General features: G+C 37.0%; 1 protein-coding gene across 2 annotated transcripts in view; it reads left to right on the top strand.

Annotated features, from left to right (window-relative positions):
- Window positions 1–25,086, top strand: part of LOC149548402 (uncharacterized) — a 256,377-nt gene that overhangs the window by 124,393 nt on the left and 106,898 nt on the right. For both annotated transcript variants that reach the window (XM_089792478.1, XM_089792477.1), the window contains exons 4-5: window positions 20,349–20,414; window positions 20,538–20,623. In XM_089792478.1, the coding sequence (XP_089648604.1) occupies window positions 20,349–20,414; window positions 20,538–20,623 (152 nt within the window). The remainder of the gene's footprint in view (window positions 1–20,348; window positions 20,415–20,537; window positions 20,624–25,086) is intronic.

Raw genomic sequence — 25,086 nt, 5'->3', positions numbered from 1 at the left:
TTATAATAGCCAATTAGAGCAGCAGTTCGAAAGTTACGGCCTTCCGAAGTTGGGCCGACCAAAACTTCTGAAATAAATGTCAAAGGCGTATTTGGTAGACTCTATATGTATTGTTGGGGTTTGTTGGCTGGCATTAAGTTTGAATGTCTAGAGCCTTCCCGGGTGACATAAAATTGCTTATTTAAGAAATGTCTGTACATTGTCTAGAACAACTCTGGGTGATAGTTCCAACTTTGTCTTGCAGATTACTATAATAATGGTGCCCATACGGGTTAAGAGATTGTAATTCTGAATTCTGTAATTTTGCATTTGCGGTGATAATAAGAAGCCCTTATTTTGTTCTCGCAAATTGCTATTATTTCTTTGCTTTTGTTATGTGTTTAAGGTTTTAAGGGGAGCTACCTTCATTAGAGTTACATGGCTGACATAATATGTGGAGGGCAAGTTTTTTGCATATTTGGAACATTTCCGCCCCAATTCGCCACCAAGCATTTGCAAGATAAATATTAAAGAGTTAGAAAGCAAGGTGAAAACATATTTTAGTAACTTAGTTTTTATCTACTTATAATGCATGCGAAAGTCATCAAAATTTCAAATATTGTACTTGAGGTTTGAGTGTTACTTCCTCTTCTTGCCAATTATTAGGTATTATCCTTTACATGCAATCAATGGATCCCCATAGGATGAGGAGAAGCAAAACAAGGGTTGAGGAAGTACACCCCACATGGATTTGTTGGTGGAGCTGATTGTTCCACCTCTTATCGATAATTTCTCATATGAGGTCAAATTTTAGGTTGTCTCCCCTGTAGTATTTTTTAACAGCCACTTTGGCCCTATCCATGGCCTCATAAAAATACCCCATTGGGGGTTTCTCCCCATCTGCCAAGTGGAGAACATTAACCAAGGACTGATATTATGATATGATAGATTTTAATGACATCCACGAGGCTAAAGTAGCCTATGGGACCTACACGATCAGCCCCCAAGGTAGGAGTGGGACTAATCTAGCTGCAAAGTTTTGGTTAACTGGTCTCTCCTTCTTTGAAGTTTGATAATCAGAGCCAATGTTCTCTTCACTTGGTCTTCCTCGAATAAGTAGTTGAAGTCCTTGTTCTACAGTATCTTTGTATAACCAGATCTGATGTCACTGTATGCCAGGCAATCCTTGACAAAGTGCTGCTCCGTCTCTACTACTCCCATATTATAGATTAAACACATTTTGTCTGCCCACTCTTCCTTTGGAACTTGCCATCTACCAGTTTCACATTACAGCCGGTGTGAACTAGTTCTGATCTGTGCGATCAACATTTTTGCTTTCCAATTAATAGGTGCTCTTATATAGGCCTTTTCATCATGACTAGAAGTGGGGTTAAATTCTTTAGTGTAATAAGATTTTTTCCACTCTATGTGCCTTGTCCATAAAATATTGCGAAATTTTTCCATGACAAACTTCGTTATTTCTTTAATGTCATTCGGGCAAGTATGGATGTTGATATCCCATTTTCGCATCCATTTGTCATTTTGCTTCATCCATGTGTTTTTTTGCTTTACGATTTTTTCCTCTACGACTAGCTTGGGCCAGCTATGTGTTTCTAAACCTTAGGTTTTCTTTAAATAGCTTAGCATCCGGACCAATGCGACGACTTCTAATAGAAACGAACCCACCTCTGCCAATAAGATCTCATATGGCACTGTGTTCTTGACTTTAAGATTGCATGTGATGAAGTGTTTTTGAATTCATTCTACCTGTCGCCATTTCTGTTCGGACATACTACCCCCCACACTTCACATCCGTATAGAATAATTGGAGTGACCAACAAACCAAAAAGAGTTTTCATGGTCTTCCAATCCCATAATTCTACATTCTTGCACCTATTTTGTAAAGAATATAACACCTTCCAGGCCCCTTGTATTCTTTTTGATCTGCATGTATCCCAATTGAGTTTGTTATTAAAATCTATGCCCAAGTATTTGTACTCCTCCACAATCTCAAGAGGGTTACCCTCAAACAGGAACTCATCCTATATACCCCTATTCTTCTTACGCGAGAAGATCATAATTTTGGTTTTGCTAGTGTTCACTTGCATTCCCACTTCATGACAAAAACTTTCTAGTGCTTTCGAGTGTTTTTTCAAACCTTTAGCCGTTCTAGCAAGTATTATGAGATCGTCTGTATATAAGAGCAATCTTATCACAAAGTGGGCCAGCTGTACCCCCTCACCATTGGTCTTGTTTATCCATTCTTCTAACTTGTCAATATAGAGCGCGAATAATGTTGGAGATAGCGGACACCCTTGCTTAACCCCGATGTTGCTACCAAAATCCTCTGATAGCCCTTCCATCGTTTTGATTTTAGCTTTGACCTGCTCATACAATCTGTGAGTAGCAGACCTAAGTTCTTTAGGAACTTCCAACTCTTCCATTCTGTCGCAAAGTTTGTTACGTGGCACTATGTCAAATGCTTTTTTAAAGTCCACAAAACAGTAGAAAGCCTCGACCCCCTGAGTGTCCCAAACTTTCTCTATCAAATATCTGAGAGTGATACCGTGATCTATAGTAGAGTGTTTTGGTCTAAAGCTTGCTTGCCCTTTTGCTCTTTTGCCTTCTGTTTCAGCCCATTTATTGATTTTTTGTTCTACCATGCTGCCAAATAACTTTCCAAAGAGTGGATTGATCATGATGGTTCGGTAATTAGAAGGGTTGTTTATATCTCTGCTTTTGTGGAGTGGGATCACCACACTTGTTGTCCAATTTATAGGGAAGCCCTCTCTATTGGCATTGTTGAAAATCTTAGTGATGTGTGGTGCCATGGTTTCAGCACCCCATTTTAAGTATTCAGCTTATAGCCCATTATATCTTGCGCTTTACCAGCAGCTAACCTCTTTATGCCTTGAATAATATCCTTCTGGCTGAGTAACTCACCTATAGTCTCAGTTACCATGGTTTTGTGTTCTCCTAAATCACACTTGTAGAGGGTCTTGGCATATTCCAGCCATCTTGTTCCTGTGATGTTGTTCTCTGTCTGTGTTTTTCTCTCTAAAGCTTTTTCCAAAACTTTCTGGGGCTGCTTTTACCAAGATTAATCAACTCAATTCTTCTCATGTTCACATACTCCTCTTTCTTCTTTTTAATCAATTGATCATATTCCTTTCTACTTTTTCTGTTCATGTTCTTTTTCCAATTCCTTTATGCCATTTTACATTTCTCATCAAACCATGAATTGGTCGGAAAAGTGTTCTTGACTTCTCCTCTGGCCTTAGATCTTTTACACTCCTCCAGGGCTTTAATGATAGTAAGAACAAGATTATGCTTGTCTATGGAATGTTGTTTATTAGACTTGAGATGCTTTCCCGGAATCCTAGACAGCCGCAAAAGAGTCTCGGAAAATATTATGGTTTTCTTGTGTCATTAAAACTGTGCTAGTCGGAATCATCTTCTTTTTCTGTAAAGGTTTTGAAACAATATGTTGATCTTTAAAGTGAGTGGCTAGCCTTATCAAGATGAGGTTATGGTCAGATTTTAGTGCCAAGGGGCACTCCTCTATCTCAAAGTTAATTATCTTTGCGACATAGTCTTGTGAGCATATGACATAATCTACAACACTTTGTCCATTGTGCTTTTTGCATGTGATTCCACCCGATTTAGGCCACTTTTCCATACCATTGCATACGACCATGTTATATAGGTAGCATAAGCCTAGTAATTCAGCCCCAAAGTGATTGACCTTTCCCATTCTATCTTGCGATGATCTTTTTCATTTTTTTGTCTCTTTTTCTTCTAGCCAAACAGGGTCTTTGCTTTCTTTGTAACTCTCCTTAAGATTGAGAGTTTGGTTGTTTGCTATTCTAGCATTGAAATCACCTATTATCATTATTTCCCCTAGAGAGCTGAAGGCTGCAATGTCTTTTTTGAGTGCAGTAAACGGGTCTTCTCGATCCAATCTATGTTTTTTATACATTTTTGAGCCTTTTGAGGCGAAGTAGCAAACAACCACCATTGTAGAAATCTGATTCTCTGTTATTTTTATCCATATATACTGCTTGTTAACATCTTCTTTCTCCAAGTTTATAAATCTGCTCCAGGTTTCTTTAATTAGAACAGTGATGCCCCCATGTCCCTTACCATTTTCAATCTTCTCGTTCCACAGTGATATCTTCTTATACCCCTCAAAATCTGGAACCCTACATCCATCATGTTCACGTGTCTAGCTAAGCATAATGATGTCATTATCTTTAACTATCGGCCCTAACCCTGGTCGTCTTCTCCAAGGATAACCTCTACAGTTCCAGCTGATTATAGTTATATGTTCTTGGGTAGGTCCGAGTTCCTATTTATTGTGTGTGATTTTGTTGCTGATTTGGGCTTTGCCATTTTGTAGCCATGCCCATTTGCCATTTTCTCTTGCTGTTTTCACTTTTTCCCATTCCTTCCTTCTTTCTTCTTGCTGAGTTAAGATGAGGTCATCATCAAGATATATGTGTGTGCCTCTGAGAAATTTCCTATTACTTAAGATGTTGTTTTTGTCCCCTGTATTCTTCATTGGCACTCTAACATGCTTGTCCTTGCCTCCTCTTATCCATTTTCTGATTCTCTATGCTTGTATGGTTGTTCCATGCCAATCTAATTGGTCCTTAAAGAAGTTTTTAACTAGATCTGTTGTGTTTTCCTGTTGTCCATAGTCTCATAGCCCTTTGATGACAATATTTTCTGCTTTCTCACTTCTTTCTTTTTCCTCTCTAATTTGCCTTCGGACTTGTTTTTCTATGCTGTCAATAGAAGTGTTTGCTGACCCCTTTACTATGTTAGCCCATGATCTAACTTCTTCGATTTGCTCTTTGAGTTGGTTCTCTTTTATTTCCATATTAGCCATTGCATCTTGTATATTTTTCATTTGCAGGTTGTTGTCTCCTTCCTTAACCCCTCCTCCCGCGATATTGGTTGCTGTTGTCTTTTCCCGTACTTCTTTCTTTAACAATATTAATTCATACTCTCCTTTTTCCATATTAAATTGCAATTTTTGAATTTGTTCTCTAAGTGACTTGGCTTCCATTGCTAGTTTCTAGTTATCTTCAGTGACTCTTTTCATTGTGATACTTTTGATTTGGCTCCTCTCTTCAAGTGCCCACACCCTCTCCTTCATAGCTACCAAGTCATTCACAAAGATGTTCGGGTACCATGTCATGGGTGTCCTCATGGGGCTGTAAATATTTGACAACCCATCCTCCACTGTGTCCATTGCCTGAGAATTATCTGTCTTCCCTTTACCTTTGATACCATTAAACCGCTTAATTGTTTCAGAGACTTCAGTTGGCTTCAAACTCTGTTCCTCTGTCTTTGTACTGTTTGGAACGTGTGGTATCGATTTTGGAAGTAGAGCTGCGAGCTTCCCTCTTTTTTCCTTTTTAATCTTTCATATCTTTCTCCATTAGATTATTCTTTTATATTGTTTGGCATTCATGTAAATGTAGTTTGCTCCTGTAGGTGGTCCGTTTACTTGTGGAAAGCTCAAAATGTTTGTGGGTAGATTGGCATTTGTTCCTCCAAGACTGAACAGACTCATGTGTCCGGTTGGTGGTCCTTGAAGAAAGAGAAAGTTCCCTTGATTCCACTTGATGATGCTGTTTTGTATTAAACTATCCCCATGTGTCAGAACTGTGCCTTTGTTACCAGACATGTCGTTGTGTTCAGCAGCCTCCCCTAAACTTGCTTGCTGTTCTGCTGTTACTGGTGCACTGACCATCTGATTCCCTGCCACATTATTATTGTCAGATCTTGTGTTGTGCCCAGTGATCCCATCTAGTTTTGATTGTGCCTCCCTTATTTTTGGTTGATCGATCGATGAGACTTGTGCAAGTATCTTCTCGTCATTCTGAAACCCTACAGGTGTTCCTGTGATTCCTCCGTTTATTCCTTTTGTGGGAACCATGTTGTTATCACTGGTGTCTTATTATAGATTTTTTATGGTTTTTGCGTTTTGTTTAGCTAGTGACACACATTTAGTGTAGAAGTTTTGTGCATGCTCACGTATGATATGGAATCAACAAAGCAATTTTGGGGAAAGCAATGTGTAAGAAAGTGATTGTTGAGTGGGGCACTTTGACTTATCGGTTGGTATCTCCATGCCAATAAAATAATAGGGTTTTGTTACCTATGACGTTCTGATGTTCTTGGTCGGCTTGCTTTTTCCTAATGCACTGTTGCTGTCTGTGGGACCGACCCGGTTTCCTGCTGTCTTCTGGCTCCCTGCCTCTAGCTTCTTGTGTTGCTTATTTTTTTTGGCTTCTTGCGTTGCTTGGTCGGCTTCCTACATCCTTGCATTCTTGCTTCCTCAGTTGTGCCCGCCTACCTATGTTCGGCCTCTAGGTTGCTTTGTCGGCTTGTTCCTGCCTACTTGCGTGTGATCGGCTTGTTCTCGCCTACCATTGAAAAGTAGAAAACAATTATCTTTTAATCAGAGGTTAGAGTTAGAAATTAGTAATGAAAGACTTGATTATTGAATATGACAATTAAATATTCAACTTTCAAAGCTTCCAAGTTACCTTCACAATTTCTGTAACATCGTAAAATTTTTTGTCGTCAAAGATGATGTATGCAACACTCTGTCTATCAAGCTTCTTTGAATAACCCGAGTGTAGCTATTGTGAACTCACAAACAATTGCTTCAAAGGATTCAAAGAACTAATAAGACTTTGCAACGTTGAGAAAATTGTTGCAAACCTGGTGGCATTAGGTTGAACCAACTCCTTTCCACGAGTGAATTCTCTCATCAAGCAAAGAGCCCAAGGGTGATTGTAGATGTATTTTGTTATCTTTCTTGCATCCTCTACCATCGATCTCATACAATCCAATTTCCTATGTCTTCCAAAAGTAGGTGAAGGATATGTGCTGCACAAGTAGACCAATAAAGTGTGCTATACTTATCTTGGAGGATCCCACCCACTGCTACATATGTTGCTGCATTGTTGGTTATTACATGCACCACATTAGTAACCCCCACTTCCACCACAATTGTCTCTAACATCATAGCCAAAGTTTCAGCTGTATTAATCTTGTTTGAGACATCCAAGGATTTCAAAACTACCATTTGATCCTTGCAAGAAATCAAAAAACTTATGATGGTACAATATCTTGCATCGTCCATCCATCTCAAAGTATAGTACAGCTAAATTGTTTCCATTGTAATATTTGGTCTTCTACCACATCTTTGGCCCTAGAAACAACATTTTTAAGCAACCTACGAGCACAAAATAAATTTAACATTAAGTACATTATTTTGATTAAATTTTTTTATATTGAACAAAAAAAAATAAATTGTAAAACATTAAAAAAATGAAACAATTGAACAAACCTCCAAGTCAAGTCTTTAGGAATAGGCGTTTTGTAGCCCTTTCTTGCCACGACAATTTGTGCCACAAAATTTATCCAATAGGGATTAGTTGCAACATTGACCGAGATGTTCTCAAAAAACAAAAAATTGACACATTGAATGTCAACTTGCCAATGTATATCACTGTTCCACCTAGTACCCTACAATGATGGTTGTGCTCCATCAGTGTTTTTGTGCACAAAAAAGCCATCTATAAAAGATGTGTGTCGTGTTGATCTTGTAGAACCAATAGAAGTGGAAGCCATGAGGCTGGTAGATATGCAAATCCATGGGCCACATTGATAGCCCACTGTGCCTTCAAGTGCTTCTTCTTCATTAAGGTTGGCTGGGATACCTAGTAACAATCTACATTATATCATTATGATTGGATCATTGTATTAGCTAAATCTTGCTCCTGGAAAAATGATGCTGATTGTAAAATAAAAAATAATTCTTAGAAAGGGATAGTGTGAGTTTTGAAATATCTTGCGATCCAGAAATGACTGCCCTCATGGCCAATTTTGTCCTTTCCCTTTCCAACTTTTTCTCTTCTTGGGCACATAACAAGACATTCATCTCTCTTTATTTCATCCATGGTGAATAGACAAACCCTTGTGTCACACTTTAGTTGTCAAGTTTCTGCAAATTCCGTGTGATCAAATTGAGATAATACCTTATCCTATGCTTGTTGAAGATGATCTTCCTTTAATCAGACTTGTGTGAAGAGATCTCAATAATATATTTATTATTCTGAAATGTTTTGTTTTTGCAAGCATTCGTATGGGGCAGACTTTCTTAAAGGAGTAGACTATGTTCTTTTTGTGTGCCCTTTAACTACAACGAAACCCCATATAAATATGGTAACCAAAGGGCATGTCCCTTGAAGGGACATGACCCTATCTAGGGCGGCCCTTAACGGATTTCTTATAATCGGCGCCAAGCAGGGATAGTAATTGTTTGTTATCCAAAGTAACTATGACTAGTTTAGTTCAAACTTAAATGCCATCATCCAAGACAGACGCTGATCATGCCTTAGACAAGGAGCAATTATTTATAGGCCTTCCATGCAAGAATAGATCCGTATGATCTTGTGCAATCAGATCAGTATTATATCGAAGTTATAGATTTAACTCTTACCTTGATAATCATGCTGAGAGATAACATATCTAGCATCATCAATTACGATGAATAAGCATAGATTGATATTCTATATCTATCTGAATCTTCTTAGCATGTGGTATCATCGAACACATGATACTATGTCATATTACTATACCTGTGATATGACTTATCACTGATACGAGTGATAACAATATTGCAAAGAATACAATATACATGATAAAATTTGGAGAATAATTAAATTCTTCATTTATCCAAGTTGTGACTCATAGGTACTGGCATTCCTATATCATAACATGATCCTGAGTTAAGATCTACTCGAACACAGGATAAACTCCGCAGAATAATAAAATTCTTCCTTTATCAAAATTGTCACTCGTAGGCATAGCAATGTTTACATGACAATGTGATCTTGAACTCATCTAGATCTAACATTAGATCTCTATTGTTCAGCACATTATCTAGGAGATCGCCATCTCTCATAATGTCTTTTATAGAAGTGTTAATTATCTTAGAGATTGTCACCTCTTAGATAATGAATACTAATGGTGGAGCCCATAACAATCAATAGTCTGACAATAAAAAACATTTTAATAATAATTTAAAGAATACAAATGTATTACAATTAAACCATACAAAGTCTTTTCCTGAAGTGATCTATCTTCACTCGAGAGAGGGGTTTGGTAAGAATATTTGTTCTCTAATCTGTAGTGCAAATGTATTCTAATTTTACAGTATTCCTATCTATCATATCTTTTACATAATGGTAAGGAATTTCAATATGCTTAGACTTGCCATGAAAAATTGGATTCATAGAAAGCTTGATGGAACTCTTATTGTCACAATGAATAATTGTAGGATTCATAGCTTGACCAAATAGTCCTACAAGTAACTTTCTAAGCCAAACTGCTTCCCGAGAGGCCATTGCTGCTACAGTGTTTCAGCTTCTGTGGAACTTTGTGCTACTGACAACTGCCTTCTGCATATCGATGATATCATCGCTGACGCTAAACTGAAACAACATTCTGAAGTGCTTTTCCTGTCAGTAATAGTGCCAACCCAATTTGAGTCTGTGTACCCATGTAGGTTTGATTCAACTTTCTCATACTTGAGCCTAAGGGTAAGAGTGCCTTGTAAGTATCTTATGATGTGTTTGACTGCAACTAGGTGAATCTCCTTTGGCTCACACATAAACTGACTTAATGCATTAACAACATAGCAAATATCAGGTCTTGTATTTACCAAGTACATAAGGAACCCAATCATTTGTTTGTAAAGAGTAGAATCTATGGAAGGTGATTCTGCTGCAGCTTCCTTAAGTTTATGTAAATTATTCTCCATTGGAGAAGACGTAGGCCTATAGTTCCACATTCCAAATCTCTTCAAGATGCCTAATGTATACTTTCGTTGATTAAGTATGATGCTGTCAGAATTCTGCAATACTTCTAGTCCTAGGAAGTAATGAAGGAGTCGTAAATCTTTCATCTCAAATTCTCTGATTAGATCTTTCTTGCATTGATCTATGAGATGATCATCACCTGTTATTAGTAAATCATCAACATATAGTATCAAAATTACCATATCATTTTTATCCCTTCTATAATATAGATTTGGATCAGCTTCATTTTTGGAGAATCCTAAGCCAATGAGATACTTATCAATTCTTTCATACCATGCCCTTGGAGCTTGTTTAAGACCATAGAGAGCTTTCTTGAGCCTGCAAACAAAAACTTTAGGGTCATCAGTTTCAAATCCTTCAGGTTGCTCCAAATATACCTCTTCTGTAATCTTTTCATTTAGAAATGCTGTTTTTACATCCATCTGATGTACTTTCCATCTCTTTGATGTTGCAATAGCTAGGACTGCTCTTACAAAGGTGTATTTGACAACAGGAGTAAAGGTTTCTTCATAATCAATCATCTCTTTCTGATAGAATCCTTTGGCTTCAAATCTGGCTTTATATTTTTCAATGCTACTGTCAACAACATGCTTGATTTTAAATATCCACTTAGAAGAAACAACGGATTTTCTTTTAGGTCTTGGAACAATTTCCCAAACATCATTCTTCATAATGGATTGGTATTTTTCCGTCATGGCATCCTTCCAAGCTGTATGTTTAATAGCATCTGAAACATTGGTTGGTTCTGATTTAAACAAATCACTCATGTTTGCTACATAACTAGAAAATCTTTTGGGTCTTTTGCTTTCTCTAAATGTTCCAGATGGTGTAGCGAAGTCTTGTGCTTCCTCTACTGCCGTAATGGCCCAAAGTGGTCTTTTTTTTGAATTTTGAGTTTTCTCAAGATTGAGAGTTTGAATTTCATCTTCAATTTCTTTAATGTTTTCCATCTGAACTCAGATTCAATATTTTCTTTAGAACTAGGTAAGGGAGAGGGATCTCTAGAACTTAGGGCTCTTTTGAATGCTAAATCTTCTTCAAATATTACATCCCTACTAAGTCCAATATTTTTTTGACCAGGTATGAAAATCCTGTATGCTTTAGATGTTTCACTATACCCAACAAAAATACCTTTCCTCCTGGAGGGTTCTAACTTAGTTCTCTTTTCCTCTGAAACATGTATATATACTAGGCACCCAAAAATCCTAAGAGGAGTTATATTAGGTTTAACCTTAGTAGAGACTTCTTCAGGAGTTTTATCTTAAAGGTAGGAGTGAGGACTTCTGTTTTTAAAATAGAAAACAGTACAAGAGGCTTCTGCCCAAAGATAATATTCTAGAGTTTGATCAAATATCACAGCTCTTGTAGCTTCTATAATTGTCCTATTCTTCCTTTTTGCTACTCCGTTTTGTTGTGGGTTATAAGGAATGGTATACTCCCTCTTAATTCCTGGTTCTTTACAAAACTCTTTAAACAAATCTGAGGCATATTCCCCTCCATTATCTGTCCTAAGAGTTTTAATTTTGTGTCCTGATAAGTTTTCAGTTAAGGTTTTGAATTCTTTAAATCTCTTTAGGATTTCTTCTGATTCTTTACATTTCAAAAAGTAAATCCAAGTTTTCCTAGAGAAGTATATAGTACCAGAATCCTCTAAGAGAAGGAACAAACATAGGTCCACATAAATCTGAGTGGATCAATTCCAAAACATTTCTAGTTAATTCCAAAACATTGTTAGCATAAAGAAGAGTGGGCAGAAAACACAGTGGGACCGGGGCATCGTACCGGGCAGTAGACACGACGAAGGCTCGATACCAAGGGCATCACTGTGGTAACGGAGACACAGGCAGGTAACAGAGACACTGTGGGACCAGGGCATCACTCTAGGCAGCAGACACGATACCAGATAGAGTTCAGATCCTAGACAGGCTCGATACCAAGGGCAAAACGGTTGGGCCCAGCCCATAGCAAGATAGTGGCAGGGCTTTAGTCCAGAGGGTGTCCTAGGGCAGTTTTCAAGGTGCACGTTTTCCGATTTTTTTAATAATATATATTTGCTCTTGCTACCTTTTGTTTTGTCTTTCGTTCCTTTGATCAATGGAAAAAAGAATTGTGGATACACAAACGATGGGAAAACAAATTGTGGATATGCAAAAAATGGGAAAACAAACCATCTCATTGGTCAAAAACGGTCAAGAAATTTTGGTGCACTTTGAAACTAACCATTGGGGCAAGTCTAAATGGCCTCACTTGGAAAGATAGGGAAATATATCTGGGTGAACGTTAAACAATTCAAGGGCATTTTAAAACATAGACTTTCTCGTTTGAAATGCTCACATGAAAAGCAGAAACACGGGCAGAGATTGCATAAACAAGAGAAGAAACAAAAAGATGTTGTCAAAATGTGCCCTCCTCCACACTTAGGTGGTGATAATCATTTGTGTGGTAGCAACAACTTTGTTGACCATGTCATGTACAACCATACCTCCACACCTCTCGCTTGGTGCCCAGAGCTTTATGTATAAGAACTTTTAAGGGCCAAGAGGAGGTTGGAGCTCCTAGAGGCTAAGGAACAAGAAAGTTGCCGCAATATATAGGTGCTAATTGTAGCAAATAAAGCTCTTGCACAAAATAACAACGTTTTAAAAGCTCAAATCTCAACGCTGCAAGAAACACTTTTAGCAGGGAAGCTTGAATGGTAGAACATGAAGGATGAATGGAAAAATTTGAATGCTACATTGGAAGCAAACAAGGTCACAACAAATACCGAGCCATCTCACAATAAGGAGAACGATTCTTCACGCTAGTTCACTGGGAAAGGCAGAGGTGGAAGAGGAAAGAGAAGTTTTTCAGAAATCACCAAAACTTGGGACAAAAACAGCAAACACCTTGATCTGGCAAGGGAAGAGGAAAAGATTCGTGTGAACACACAAGAAAGAGAGGTCAAGGAAAGGTAGCTTAGGGCATCCAATATAATTATCAAAGGAATAAGAGATTATGGGGAAGGCGAACATACCCTCGACTTAACGAGGGATTTCCTACAAGAAGTGTTCTTGTGGCAAGGTAAAATCTGCCAAGCTTGGAGGGTTGGCAAACCGCAAGCTGAGAGAAATAGGCCCATCAAGGTAGTCATGCCCAGTATTAGCGAAAAACAAAACCTACTTAACAAAAAACAGCTCTTGAGGGGTTCTCGCATCTTTTTAGAAGAGGATCTAACTATGAGACAGCAAGAAGAAAGAAGGATGGAAATGGAAAAAATCAGAACAGCTAGAAATGAAGGCAAAAGAGCTTGGATGTTCAAGGGAAAAGCAATTATTGCTCATTTTGGCCACCGCCCCAATGAAGGGCAGCAAGTAGGCAACAAAGAGGCGACAGGTGCGACAACAAACACTTTAGCATGCAGCGATACAACAAGATCAACAATCACACTTAGTGATGATAACTCAACTCCGAGTCTTCCACATCAAAACAAATAGCAATCAAGCTCAACCCAAGCGTCCTTAAGCTTAGTTTGTTGGAATTGCAGAGGTTATCCGTGGAGACGTGGGCCTGGGTTAGGGCCTATAGCGGAAGGCAAAGACATTATTTGTGTCATAGTGACACATGAGCATGAGGGATGTAAGACCCCATTGTTTGAAGGCTACTGGAAGCTGGTAGTGTGGAATGAGGCAGTGGGAAATGGTAAAGGTCATGGAGGTATAATGGTTCTAGTGAAAGAAAGAGAAGGTTGTGCCATTCAATTGGAAAAGACTGTTTCTAATAAACAATTTATATGGTTCAAAATAGTGGAAAATAACACTCTTCTCAGGATTGCAGCTTGTTACTTTGCTCCACAGGTATCTAAAACTTATAAAAAGTGCGGCTTAGATCACAATGAACCCTATGCTGTGTTAAAGAAAGATGTTGCTGTTTTTTCACAGTGTGGGGATGTTCTTCTTGTTGGAGATTTCAATGCTAGGACAGCAAATCGGCAAGCAAGTATTTTCAGCTTTCAAGTAAACGATAACCCTATTTGGCTCACAGAAGAGAGAAATCATCAATGGGAAAGAATATCCGAGGATGCTAAAGGTTGCAATCATTTTGGGGAAGAATTGATCACTCTATGTGGCACATTTGATCTAATAATATGTAATGGTTTGGCTAGATGGGCTAAGTCGGGCAATTTCACTTGCAACACATACAACGGGGCAAGTGTAGTAGATTATGTAATTTGTTCGCAGAATTTGTATGAGAATATTGAAGAAGTTCAAATTGGAGAGCACATTTGGGATCTCAAATCAGATCATAGACTGCTGTACATAAATCTGTATTGGGCAAAGAATAGGAGGATTGGGGCAAAAAACCAAGGCCCTCAACACCCCCCTTCTTAGGGCAAAATTTTGTTGACTTCAGAAAACCGTAACACTTTCAGAGCTACTCTTGAGGAACTTTGTATGGGACACTCTATGTATAAGCATGTTGTTAATAGTCATGATTTATCAAATCTGATTCATGAGGCTCTTTCAAAATGCAAGAGAGCAAAAAATAGAAAATCTGAAACTAATTGTTTTCCAGTCAATGCATGGTTTGACAAGGAATGCAAGAGGGCTAGGAGAAACGTAAGGGAGTCAAATAAAACTAACCTTGACATTAAGGCCTACAAACAGACCCTAAAGAAGAGAAAAACTGATTTTATGTTCACAAGGAAAGAGGAGCTAATTTGCTGGGGCAAAAATAACACCAAACTTTTTTGGAAAGAACTCCAACCAAGGAAAAAGCAAACTGAAAATAATATTACTGCCACCCAATGGTTTGAATATGCTTAAGAAACTTTATGAACAAGAGGGTGGAGTGGGACAGCCACCTTTGGTCAACGATACTACAAAGCTTTTCACTGTGCAAGAGATAGAGACAGGGATTAAGAAGTTGGGTGGAGGTAAAGCAAAAGACCTTGTTGAGCTTCAAGCAGAATATCTGAAGTGGGGTATGAAAACTCTTGCACCGCACATCACTGAAATCTTCAACAAAATCTGCCAAGAAGGGTTTCTGAAAGATTGGACAATTAGCCTTGCAATACCACTTTTTAAAAGTGGTGATGTTAACAACCCCTCCAACTACAGGACTATAATGATCAATCCCCTCTTTGCTAAACTTTTTGGTAGCGTGATAGAAACTAGGATCAGCAAATGGGCAAAAGAAAACCATAAACGTGCTAAAGGGCAAGCTGGTTTTAGGCCAAAGCACTCGACAGTGGATCACTGTGTCACTTTGAGGCATATTATTGAAAAAGAGTGGGAGAAAAAGGAAGAGGTTTTTTGTTGCTTTGTTGACTTTAAAAAAGCTTTTGACACTGTTCCTAGAGACAAGCTTTGGCTCAGGATGGAAGAATTGGGGATTCTTATACATCTCAGAGTTGCTGTTCATAGGATGTACGAAGAGGTGAAAGTCAAAATCAGAACTTCAGATGGCATTTTAGAATGTTTTAGGAGCGATATCGGGGTTAAGCAGGGTTGCCCTTTATCTCCTACTTTCTTTGGTTTATATATTGACAAGCTGGAAGAGTGGTTATACATGCAAAAAGGTGAAGGCATTCAGCTAGGTGAATTTTTTATAAAGCTGCTCTTATATGTGGACGATCTCATTTTGATTGCCAAATCTGCCTATGGTTTGCAAGATCATCTATCTTCTCTTGAGAGCTTTTGCAGAATGGTGGGGATGTAGGTCAATATCAGCAAGACTAAGGTTATGGTTTTCACTAATAATAAAAAACAGCATCAACATGAGTTTTATTACAACGGAAGTGTTTTTGAAGAAGTTGCGGAGTATAAATACCTTGGCATCGATTTCAACAAAAAACTAAGCTGGTCTAGTTGCAGGCATAAAAGGACATTAGGTGGGTGGAAGGCTTTTTATGCTCTTCAAAACAAGTGCCGTGAAGTGGAGTTGTGGGATTGGAAAACTATCCAAACTTTGTTCAGTCTTCTTGTGCTACCGATTGTTCTTTACGGGTGTGAATTATGGGTCAACAACACTACTATAGCACAATGGAAACAAATCAAAGGAATCCAAAAGCGTTTGATCACAAGCAAGTTTAAAATCAAAACCACTGTTCCATATGATATCATGCTAAGTGAAATGGGGGCTGCTCCTATCGAGGCACTTGTTATGGTTCGCCTTTTAAGCTATCTAAAAAGAATCGAAAAAATGGAAGAGGATAGACTGCCTAAAGTTGTCTTTAGTGATACACTATGTAAGCGAAAAAGTACATGGATGCAACAAAACGTCAAATGGATGAGTAAATGGAATATTCAATTCAATATGTGCCCCACAAATAATAAAGAAATAAAAGTCTTTGTTATGGAGAAATTCTACAAGAGAAATTGGGGAAGTGAGATTGGGAGGAAGAAAATATATTATATAAATGAGTTCAACCCCACTTGTGATCAACTCGAAAAAGTGTACATAGGAGCCAACATTTCTTGGAGGGCTAAAATTCTTATCGCTTAGTTGAGAACCAACTCTCACAAACTTCGTTGTGAGACCGGGCATTGGAAGAGGCCAAAGGAGGCTTGGGAAGAGAGAATTTGCAGATTTTGCAATTCTGGGAAAGTGGAGACTGAACGGCACTTTATTTTAGAATGTGTGGCCTACAAGGATAGCAGAGATAAATTTGTGGATACTATATGTGACAGTTCTTAGCATAACCTATTCAACGAAGAATACATCGAGCAATTGGGTGGGATCATCATCATCCTACACAAGAAACGAACGGAGCTACTTAAGTCTGCTTAAGTTGTCTTGCTGTCCCATAGGCTATTTTTAGCCTCACGGACATTAAATTTTTATCTATCTATCTATTCGAGTGCTATCATGAAATGGAGTTTTGGTGTTCTTACCCAGAGCGCATCCTTTGCATATGCTTGAGTGATCTTTATTCAACTTAGGTAAACCAATTACCATCTTCTCCATGGTTGATAAGGTTTTGAAATTTAGATGTCCTAACCTTCTGTGCCATATTTCGTTCATATCAGCAACTTCATGAATTAAGGCTTGAATAGGTTGACAAGTTTCTGTAATTGGCTCATACAAGTATCCCTTTTTCAGAGCAATCAACTTTGCTTTCTTAAGTGAGGAGTTCTTAGACCAGGTCATTACTTTATCGTCCACGAATGCAACATTATGTCCATCATCTTCAAGTGCTCTAACCGAGATTAGATTCCTTTTTATCCCTGGTACATAAAGTACTCCTTTGAGATGTAGAGAATACTCGACTTCAGTCTCAAGGTGTAGTTCCCAATTCTTTTGATTGAATGAGAGGAATTATCACCGATAGTAACTTCGCCATCAACTTCTTCAGATATAGAGTCCAGTGCTTCTTTGTATTCTGTAATGTGTCGAGATGATCCACCATCAATTACCCATGCTTTGCTTGATACATCATTTGATAGTGCAGAATACATTACACGATTCTCAGGATCATAGTTATCTTCTTTCCTAGTAATATTTGTATAGTTTACTTGCTGCGTTTTATTCTCAGGACAATTATATCTATAGTGTCCAAATTTTTTACATTTGAAGTATTTTATTTTCGATAGATCTTTCTTAGATTTGTCATTTCTTTGATTACCCTTCTTCTTCTTGAAGTGCTTCTTCTTACCTTTATAGGAATTTGTATTGAGAACATGAAGTTCTTCATCTTCAATTTTCAGTCTTCCTTCTTTCTTAAGTTTCATAGATTCTTCTTGTAGGCAATCTCCTTTAAGTCTATTAAAGACTGGAAGATTGTCTCTAGCACTTACTCCTTGTGAGAATGTTTCCCATGAATCTGGTAATCCACCTATAGCCATAAATGTTAGTTCCTTGTCTTCAATTATGGTCCCTATACTTGCAAGTTCGTCTCTTAGACTAGCCACCCTTAGGAAGTAAGAGTTCATTGATTCTCCCTTCTTTATCTATATATGATTTAGTTGCCTTTTTAGTGCAAGGGTTCTAGTCACATTGTTAACCTCATATACATTTAATAATGCATCAATCATATGAAATGCTGTTTGATGTTTTATTTGCATAGGTACTATTTCATTTTTCACTCCATCTAATATGATCTGCATGGACTTTCTGTTTCCTTTACTCCAGATAGCTTTATTAGGTTCAACAACAGGTTGCTTGGATGCTGAATCAACATACTGTTTCATATCATTGTCTTCAAGAATCATCATAATTCTAAATTTCAAAGCAAAGAAGTGTTCTTTCCCATCAAACCTGTCCTCAGGTCTGATTGTGTTTGCCATTGAAGATAGAAAGATGTTGCTAGATATATTAAGCCTGATTGTCAATTTGTAGAGCTTAGGTTCGACTACCAGAGCTCTGATACCATGTAAATTTTTTGCAAATTCTGTGTGATCAAATTGAGATAATACCTTCTGCTATGCTTACTGAAGATGATCTTCCTTTAATCAGACTTGTATAAAGAGATGTCAATAATATATTTATTATTCTGAAATGTTTAATTTCTGCAAGGATTCATTTGGGTTGGACTTGCTTAAAGGAGCAGACTATGTTCTTTTTGTGTGTCCTTAAACTACAACGAAACCCCATATAAATAATGTAACCAAAGGGCATGTCCCTTGAAGGGACATGACCCTATCTAGGTCGGCCCTTAACTGATTTCTTATAATCAGTGCCAAGGAGGGATAATAATTGTTTGTTATCCAAACTAACTATGATTAGTTTAGTTCAAACTTAAATGCCATCATCCAAGAGAGATGCTGATTGTGCCTTAGACAAGGAGCAATTATTTATAGGCGTTCCATGCAAGAATAGATCTTTATGATCTTGTGCAATCAGATCAGTATTATATCGAAGTTATAGATTTAACATTAGTATCCCTCCAAGGTGGTATTTAAAACGAGATTTGCCTCCACTAATAACTTTTTCACATTTTATGCATATAACAATATTATAGTCGGGTCCTTCAAAAACATATTTCCATGCCTTGTCTCTAGGTCCTTTAGGGCACGTTCCTACATATGCTGATGGACTCGCATCTACTAAGGCATTGACAGACCCAGTTGTAGAGGGATCCATATCTGTCGTTTTGTTAAAGAATCAACTTATACATGACACATACAAAATGAGGGCACAAATTTAGAAATTTGATAAAGAAATTTAGTAACAAACTAATTTTAAAACTTTAGATAAATTTAAACATAGCTGAAACTTGAAAAAAAAAAGTGTTTGGTTATGAAATTTTTAAGAAAAAGATTATTTTTTTGAGAAAACTATGAAAAAATTGCAAAAATTTATAAAAATTGGCGTTAGATCTTATTTATTGCCTTCTAAAAGGAATTAGGGTAGATTGGAAATGGTATGATGGAGTTTTAAATAAACTGGGATGCATTTAATTATAATACAAGACAAAACGGTTCTAAAACAAAAGAGAAAGAATCTTGAAAAGCTACTTGTGAATCTGAATTCGCTTGAAAAATCTCTTCAAACCCGCTCCAAATTCACAACAAATCAATCTAGATGGCTGCAAACGATGGTCTTTTTCCTCCAAAAGCTTTCTGTGCTCTCCAAATTTGCTCTTGTAATGACAAACATAAATATGGCCTCTTGCTGGGACATCATAGACCAAAAGACTGGCATGGATGATATTTTCTTGCATTCCGTGAGATTTTTGCAAGTTATCACCTAGAATTTAGTGACTTATTGGTGCTAAAACGCAACTTTTCTAGGCAATATTTTGGGCGATAACTTGAGGAGCTTTCGCACAGACCTGATCTTCTCGCGACAAGACAACTTACCACTGAGAAGTCGGCGATAAGTTCATGGTAACAGCAATGCTTAAAACCTGTAATCACCTCGAAATATATAGAGGATTGAACCCATAAGACCCCCTGTTGGAGAAATATATAAGAGAATCAAATTTCCATTAATTTCGCTCCAAATTTTATTTCCAAAATAGCTCATGCAAGATTCCATGCTAAAGTTAGCAAGTTTATCTTCCACAATGACAACCTATGATAAAATCTGTCATAATTGTCATAGCCATTAACGCTTCCTGGGTTGGATCCACTAAAATAATAATAAATAGAATATTTGTTTGTGTAAAGGATATGGATTCTACTTGGACAGTAGAATACTAAATAAATAGTATTACTGAATATTTTCTGTTATCGTTGGCTTACTATTTCTGGATGGTAAGAACTTCCTATTTACTATGTGTTATTTTTGAAAAAAGCGAAATGACAACATATGGCTACAAGAGGCAGATAGAATTCATTTATTTTTCTTTTGATGGGGTGTAAAGGCTTGACATAGGTGTTGGGTAGAGTACTGAGTTTGGTAGTTGCTAGTGCTCTCTTATATAAAAATATTTTTCATCAACAGTTAAGATCAGGATTATAAACAATTTATGCTAATCACTTAAGTTTTTAAAGCCATTCTGAGTTTTTATGGCTTACAGACTTTTCTTGTGGATGCTTGCAGAATGCTTGTAGAAATGGTTGGTTTCGTGTTACAGATACAGATGAACTTTTGACAATGTCTAAGGAGGTGGGAACACTTGATTAACTTTTTGTTTCACTAGTTAGGACCCTTTGGGTGAGGCATCCAGTGCCTTATTTTGTTTGAAATGGCTTTGCCTGATTCATACATTTTTTTTTGTGATCATAATAGTTAACAAGTTACTTCACAAGTATGGGGGAGACGCCTTTAACTGATACGCACAATGCTATGAGCATCATCTCGAGTATTATTCCTCGGTATAGCACTTTCACAACATGCTCAATTCTAGGATTAATGATAATTGATTTATCCTTGTATTTTGAATGTGGCATTTTATGTTCTTTTTGCTGCTTTTGCTATCTAATTTTGTGATGTGTTTTCAATCACTTTGCTTTTAACACTAGTCTCTCAACAAATGGATAAACTCTCTCTCTCTCTCTCTCTCTCTCTCTCTGTCACTCTCATAATGCTTGTACAAGTACATGATGTAGCAAATCTTATGCCTTTAATGAGGAATTTATACTGAACTCCATATGTATATAAATATGAAAAAAAAGTTGATAAGGGTTGGAGCTGTCTGTGGTTGCTGCAGCTCCCTTTGTCTTTGGTTTGAGGAGGGGTTTCCTGTTTGTTCAGGTTACTCCCAGTCCCACCATTTTGAGGGGGCGATAGTAAGGTTGCTGGTTGTGTGACTGAAAATGGGCGCACCTTAATTGGGGCTTTTCCATGGGAGCGATAAATGTAGGCCTTTTCACCAGGGCTATATCCCTGGCTGCTGTAATGGTGTTGCCTTTGTCAATCCCTGCATTGATGCCGCAGTTGGAAAGGATGAACCTGAGCTGGATGTTGGTGCTTACGAAGATTTTGCTATACAGAAGGCTTCCTTTTCTCGTGTGGCTTTTGCCACTCCAGTATTTGCAGGGGTAGAGTTTGCTGGTTTGGTTGTAGTGGATTTTTCAATCCTCCTTATGTGGGTGTGTCCCAGATTGAGGCTTTTGCCTTTATTGAGTCAATTTAGGTTTCTTATAGGGAGCTGAGCTCTAATACCCTTGTGGATCTCAAGGATGATTCTCAGGAATCAGGATGATGCTGTTCAAATTGAGTGTTCTGGGTCTTCTGTGGTTTCTGTTCCAAAGTTAGACAAGCCATCTTTGTCTCGTTCTGATGGATCTATCTCAGGGCAGGTGATTGAAGTGGATATCCAGATGCTCGCTGATTCTTTTGATTGGTTGAGCTGGTCACTTGTGGGGAGGTTTTTTGGTTTTACTTCACATGTTGATACAGTTAGATGGTGGGTTACTTCATGTTTTGAAATTGAGAGGATATGTTAATTGTTATGTTGTAATGTCCCCATTTTTAGTAGGTTCCTACAGTTGGTTTGGTCAGTTCACCATCGCAACCCTTGTGAGCTGACAGTGAGATTTGAGGGTCTCAGTTGTGGGGTTATATACTTTTTAGCAGCCTATGGTGTGTTTTGGCTCCATTTGAGTGACATACTATTTATAGTAAGTCAAACTGTTGGTTCTGATGGACTTAGTTGAGTTAGAGGAGTTGGGTGATGCTCTCAATTTTTTTTTTGGGCTTCCGGTTTGGGCTCCAAAAATCTTGGAGGGAGCATCTATTTATAGTAAGTCATCCCATTAGGTTCATTGTTTTTCATCATCATGATCACTTTGGTGTTGTCAGATTTCAATTCTAATGCTTCTTCAATTGTTTTCGCAAGACAAGTGAATTATTATTATTCATCTAAACACGCTAAGATTGCTATTTTTGTTGGTCATCTCAGTATCATAGTTTGTTGGAACTGGGATGAAAAGTTTTAAATTGTGAGAACAAGAATCAATGGCCTTGCGTGTCAAAATTTTAAGTTATGGTGGAAAAGGTCATTTTCTGGAGCCAAAAGCAATTAATAAATAATATTAAGACACTTTTATTATATTTTAATGTTGTGTAGAGTAAGCTTCTTAAGCGGAGTTCTTTTGGCAAATTGGTGCCATTTGGAGATTATAAAGATGAGGACATTTGATGAGAAAAACATTCGATTGAGTATTTATTTTTCTCTTCTTGTTTTTGAGACACTTTTGAAGTTTTGAAATTTTGTGCCCTTGTTGAAGTATAAGGGTTTGAGATCTACAGCTGAAGTATTTTATATTCAATTCTGAGATTGCTTGGCAAATTGTGCTGAGGTATACGATTTGTCATTTATCCCACTGTATTAACTGTTGCTAAGGAGAAGTTTAATTTTTCTTGCTGCTGGAGGTTGTTCTGGAATTTGTGAAGGAATTCACTAGAGTTGCTATATCGAATTGTGTGTTAGTTAATTGGAGTTGGTTGAGTGCCAATTTATATCTATTGCTGGGTGTTATTTTCTATTTGTACTTTGGGAGCAGCATTTTCCAAATCTGAAGTTGCATTTGTTTGTCAAAGAATTCTTTGTTGCTTCAGAGGTTTTCAAGGCATGTTTTACTTGTAAGTTCATGGATTGTAAATTTTAATTTTTCTAGGTATTGTTGATTTAGAGAATAGGGGATACTTGCTCATTAGTGATGTCAATTGCTATAGAAGCTTATACTAAATTCAGATTGCTTCGTTTTCTAGGGATGTGATGTTGCTCATGGGAACCTTTATTGGCCAGTTAAATCTTAGTCTTGAGGAGTGTTTGTGAGCAATTTCAAACTTATTGTCATAACTATGCATTTTATGTTGAGCTATTTATTAATCACTCATATATTTGACACTCTAAAACCATATTGATCAGTTTAATCTTATTCCCAAGGAAGGTTTCTTAAGTTTTTCAGGACATATTATTATAACCTTTGCATTTTGCATTGAGTTGATTTGGAGTCGTTCAATTTTCACCCTGTGTTTTCGAATTTTTTTGCCAGCTTAATGTGACATCCACTCATTTCATACCTGGAAGCATTTAGAGGCATAGATAGAAACAGTTGAATCTCTTTTCTTGAAAATCCAATTGAGGAATTACAATAATTTGTGATAATCCTAGTCCATATGTCCATTAGCAAATTTTCCAGGGGTGACATGGTTAAAGATTTCATAGTCATAAGTGTTTGATTTTCAGTGACATGCATGGTAGGCACACCATTTGAAATCCTGGGGGTTTTCTAGAAGCTGATTTAGTTAGATCTGGGAACAATAATTTTAAAATTATATACAAGGATGAATTAGCGGTCCTTACGGTTCTTGGTTAATATTCTTTGCTAAATAGAGTCTGATTAAGTAATTGCCATGACTGTTTTGACATTGATTTGGGCAAAAGTGAACTATCCGTCTATTAAGGATATGAGATAGCACAGGCAACAGGCAACATGGGTGCAACAAATATTCAAAGAGGACACAAATAAAGAATGTAGTTCTTGAGTGTCAACTTTCAGTTCATAGCGTTTACAGTCTATATTGTTACCTTACTTTAAAGCTGGTGCTCAATCAGAGGTAAATATTTAAAGCAGAGCTATGCAATCAGAAATGAAAAGGCTATTTCACTAGTTTTCTTTAAAGGTTCTGACAAGTACCAAACCATTAAATGATAGCAGGAGAATGATCTGAAATTAGTAGAAACTGCCATCCCAGTATATAAAAAACAGGTTAAGTTTTCACAATCACGATGCTGTGATACAATTGACAAATAATACCAGGGATTGTGCAGTTTTACATGCTTAAACATGGATAAAGCACTTATCTGTTGATTTGCAGGATGTAATTCAGCGAGGTGGATTAACATCCTAAAATTTAGAACATATAATATGTACATATTGTGTACTCCCAAAGAACATTATATGATAACAATTATATAGATTATCGACCAATTGTGTCATATAAAATGATAGAAAATTAGAATAACATTTATACACAATTTTTAATTTGTTTTAATCCATTTATTCATTATATATATCATTCTATTTATTATGCACAGTTATATCCTAGTAGTAGTCTGCTCCATGGAATTAGTAAGGGTAGTACATTGTTCCCGTCATATACATTGTGCTCGTCATGTCTACATTGTTCTATGTAGAAATCTTTGTGCTAGAGCACGAAAATTCACAGATCCTTGAAGATAGGTGTCCAATTATAAACTCTCCAAGAGTGATCCTTGAGCTAGAGCACGAAAATTCACAGATCCTTGAAGATAGGTGTCCAATTATAAACTCTCCCAAGACTGATCCTTGATCATTCATATCATGATGCTGGATTTCCGGCTTACTCCTTCAAGCCTACTCTTGATTAGATCTAGATTCTAGACATAGCACCACTCACTGGTTCTTAAGCTTGTTTTTATTGTTGCTACTCTAGCTACTATCCTTCTCCTCCTTTGGCAAGTTAGAGTGACACACTCGTGTCAGAAGAGCATCCTTGTGTTGCCAAGACATTTTCCTGTTTGGATTAGTATTAGACACTACTTTTTTGGGTATGCCAAATGTGATATCCCCGTTTTGACATATATAATTTAATAATAAATAAGTATTCTATATAAAGTTTATAATATTAAAATGATTAATAATGTATATAAATTGAAAATATAAATTATTATATATCATGAATATTATCATATAACTATACATGTATATATACTCTCTCACAAACACACATATATATTAGATATTTAATACTATAACTATTATATATATATTAATACTATGATATATTAAATTAATGAAATGAATAAATAATATTTATATAATGATATCACTCTAGATATAATATA

This window comes from Cupressus sempervirens, chromosome 7, assembly GCF_028749045.1.
Source record: "Cupressus sempervirens isolate cs-2001-9-10 chromosome 7, ASM2874904v1, whole genome shotgun sequence".
NCBI lineage: Eukaryota > Viridiplantae > Streptophyta > Pinopsida > Cupressales > Cupressaceae > Cupressus > Cupressus sempervirens.
Note: the sequence above shows the minus strand (reverse complement) of the source record. Positions and strands in the feature narration are given on the sequence as shown.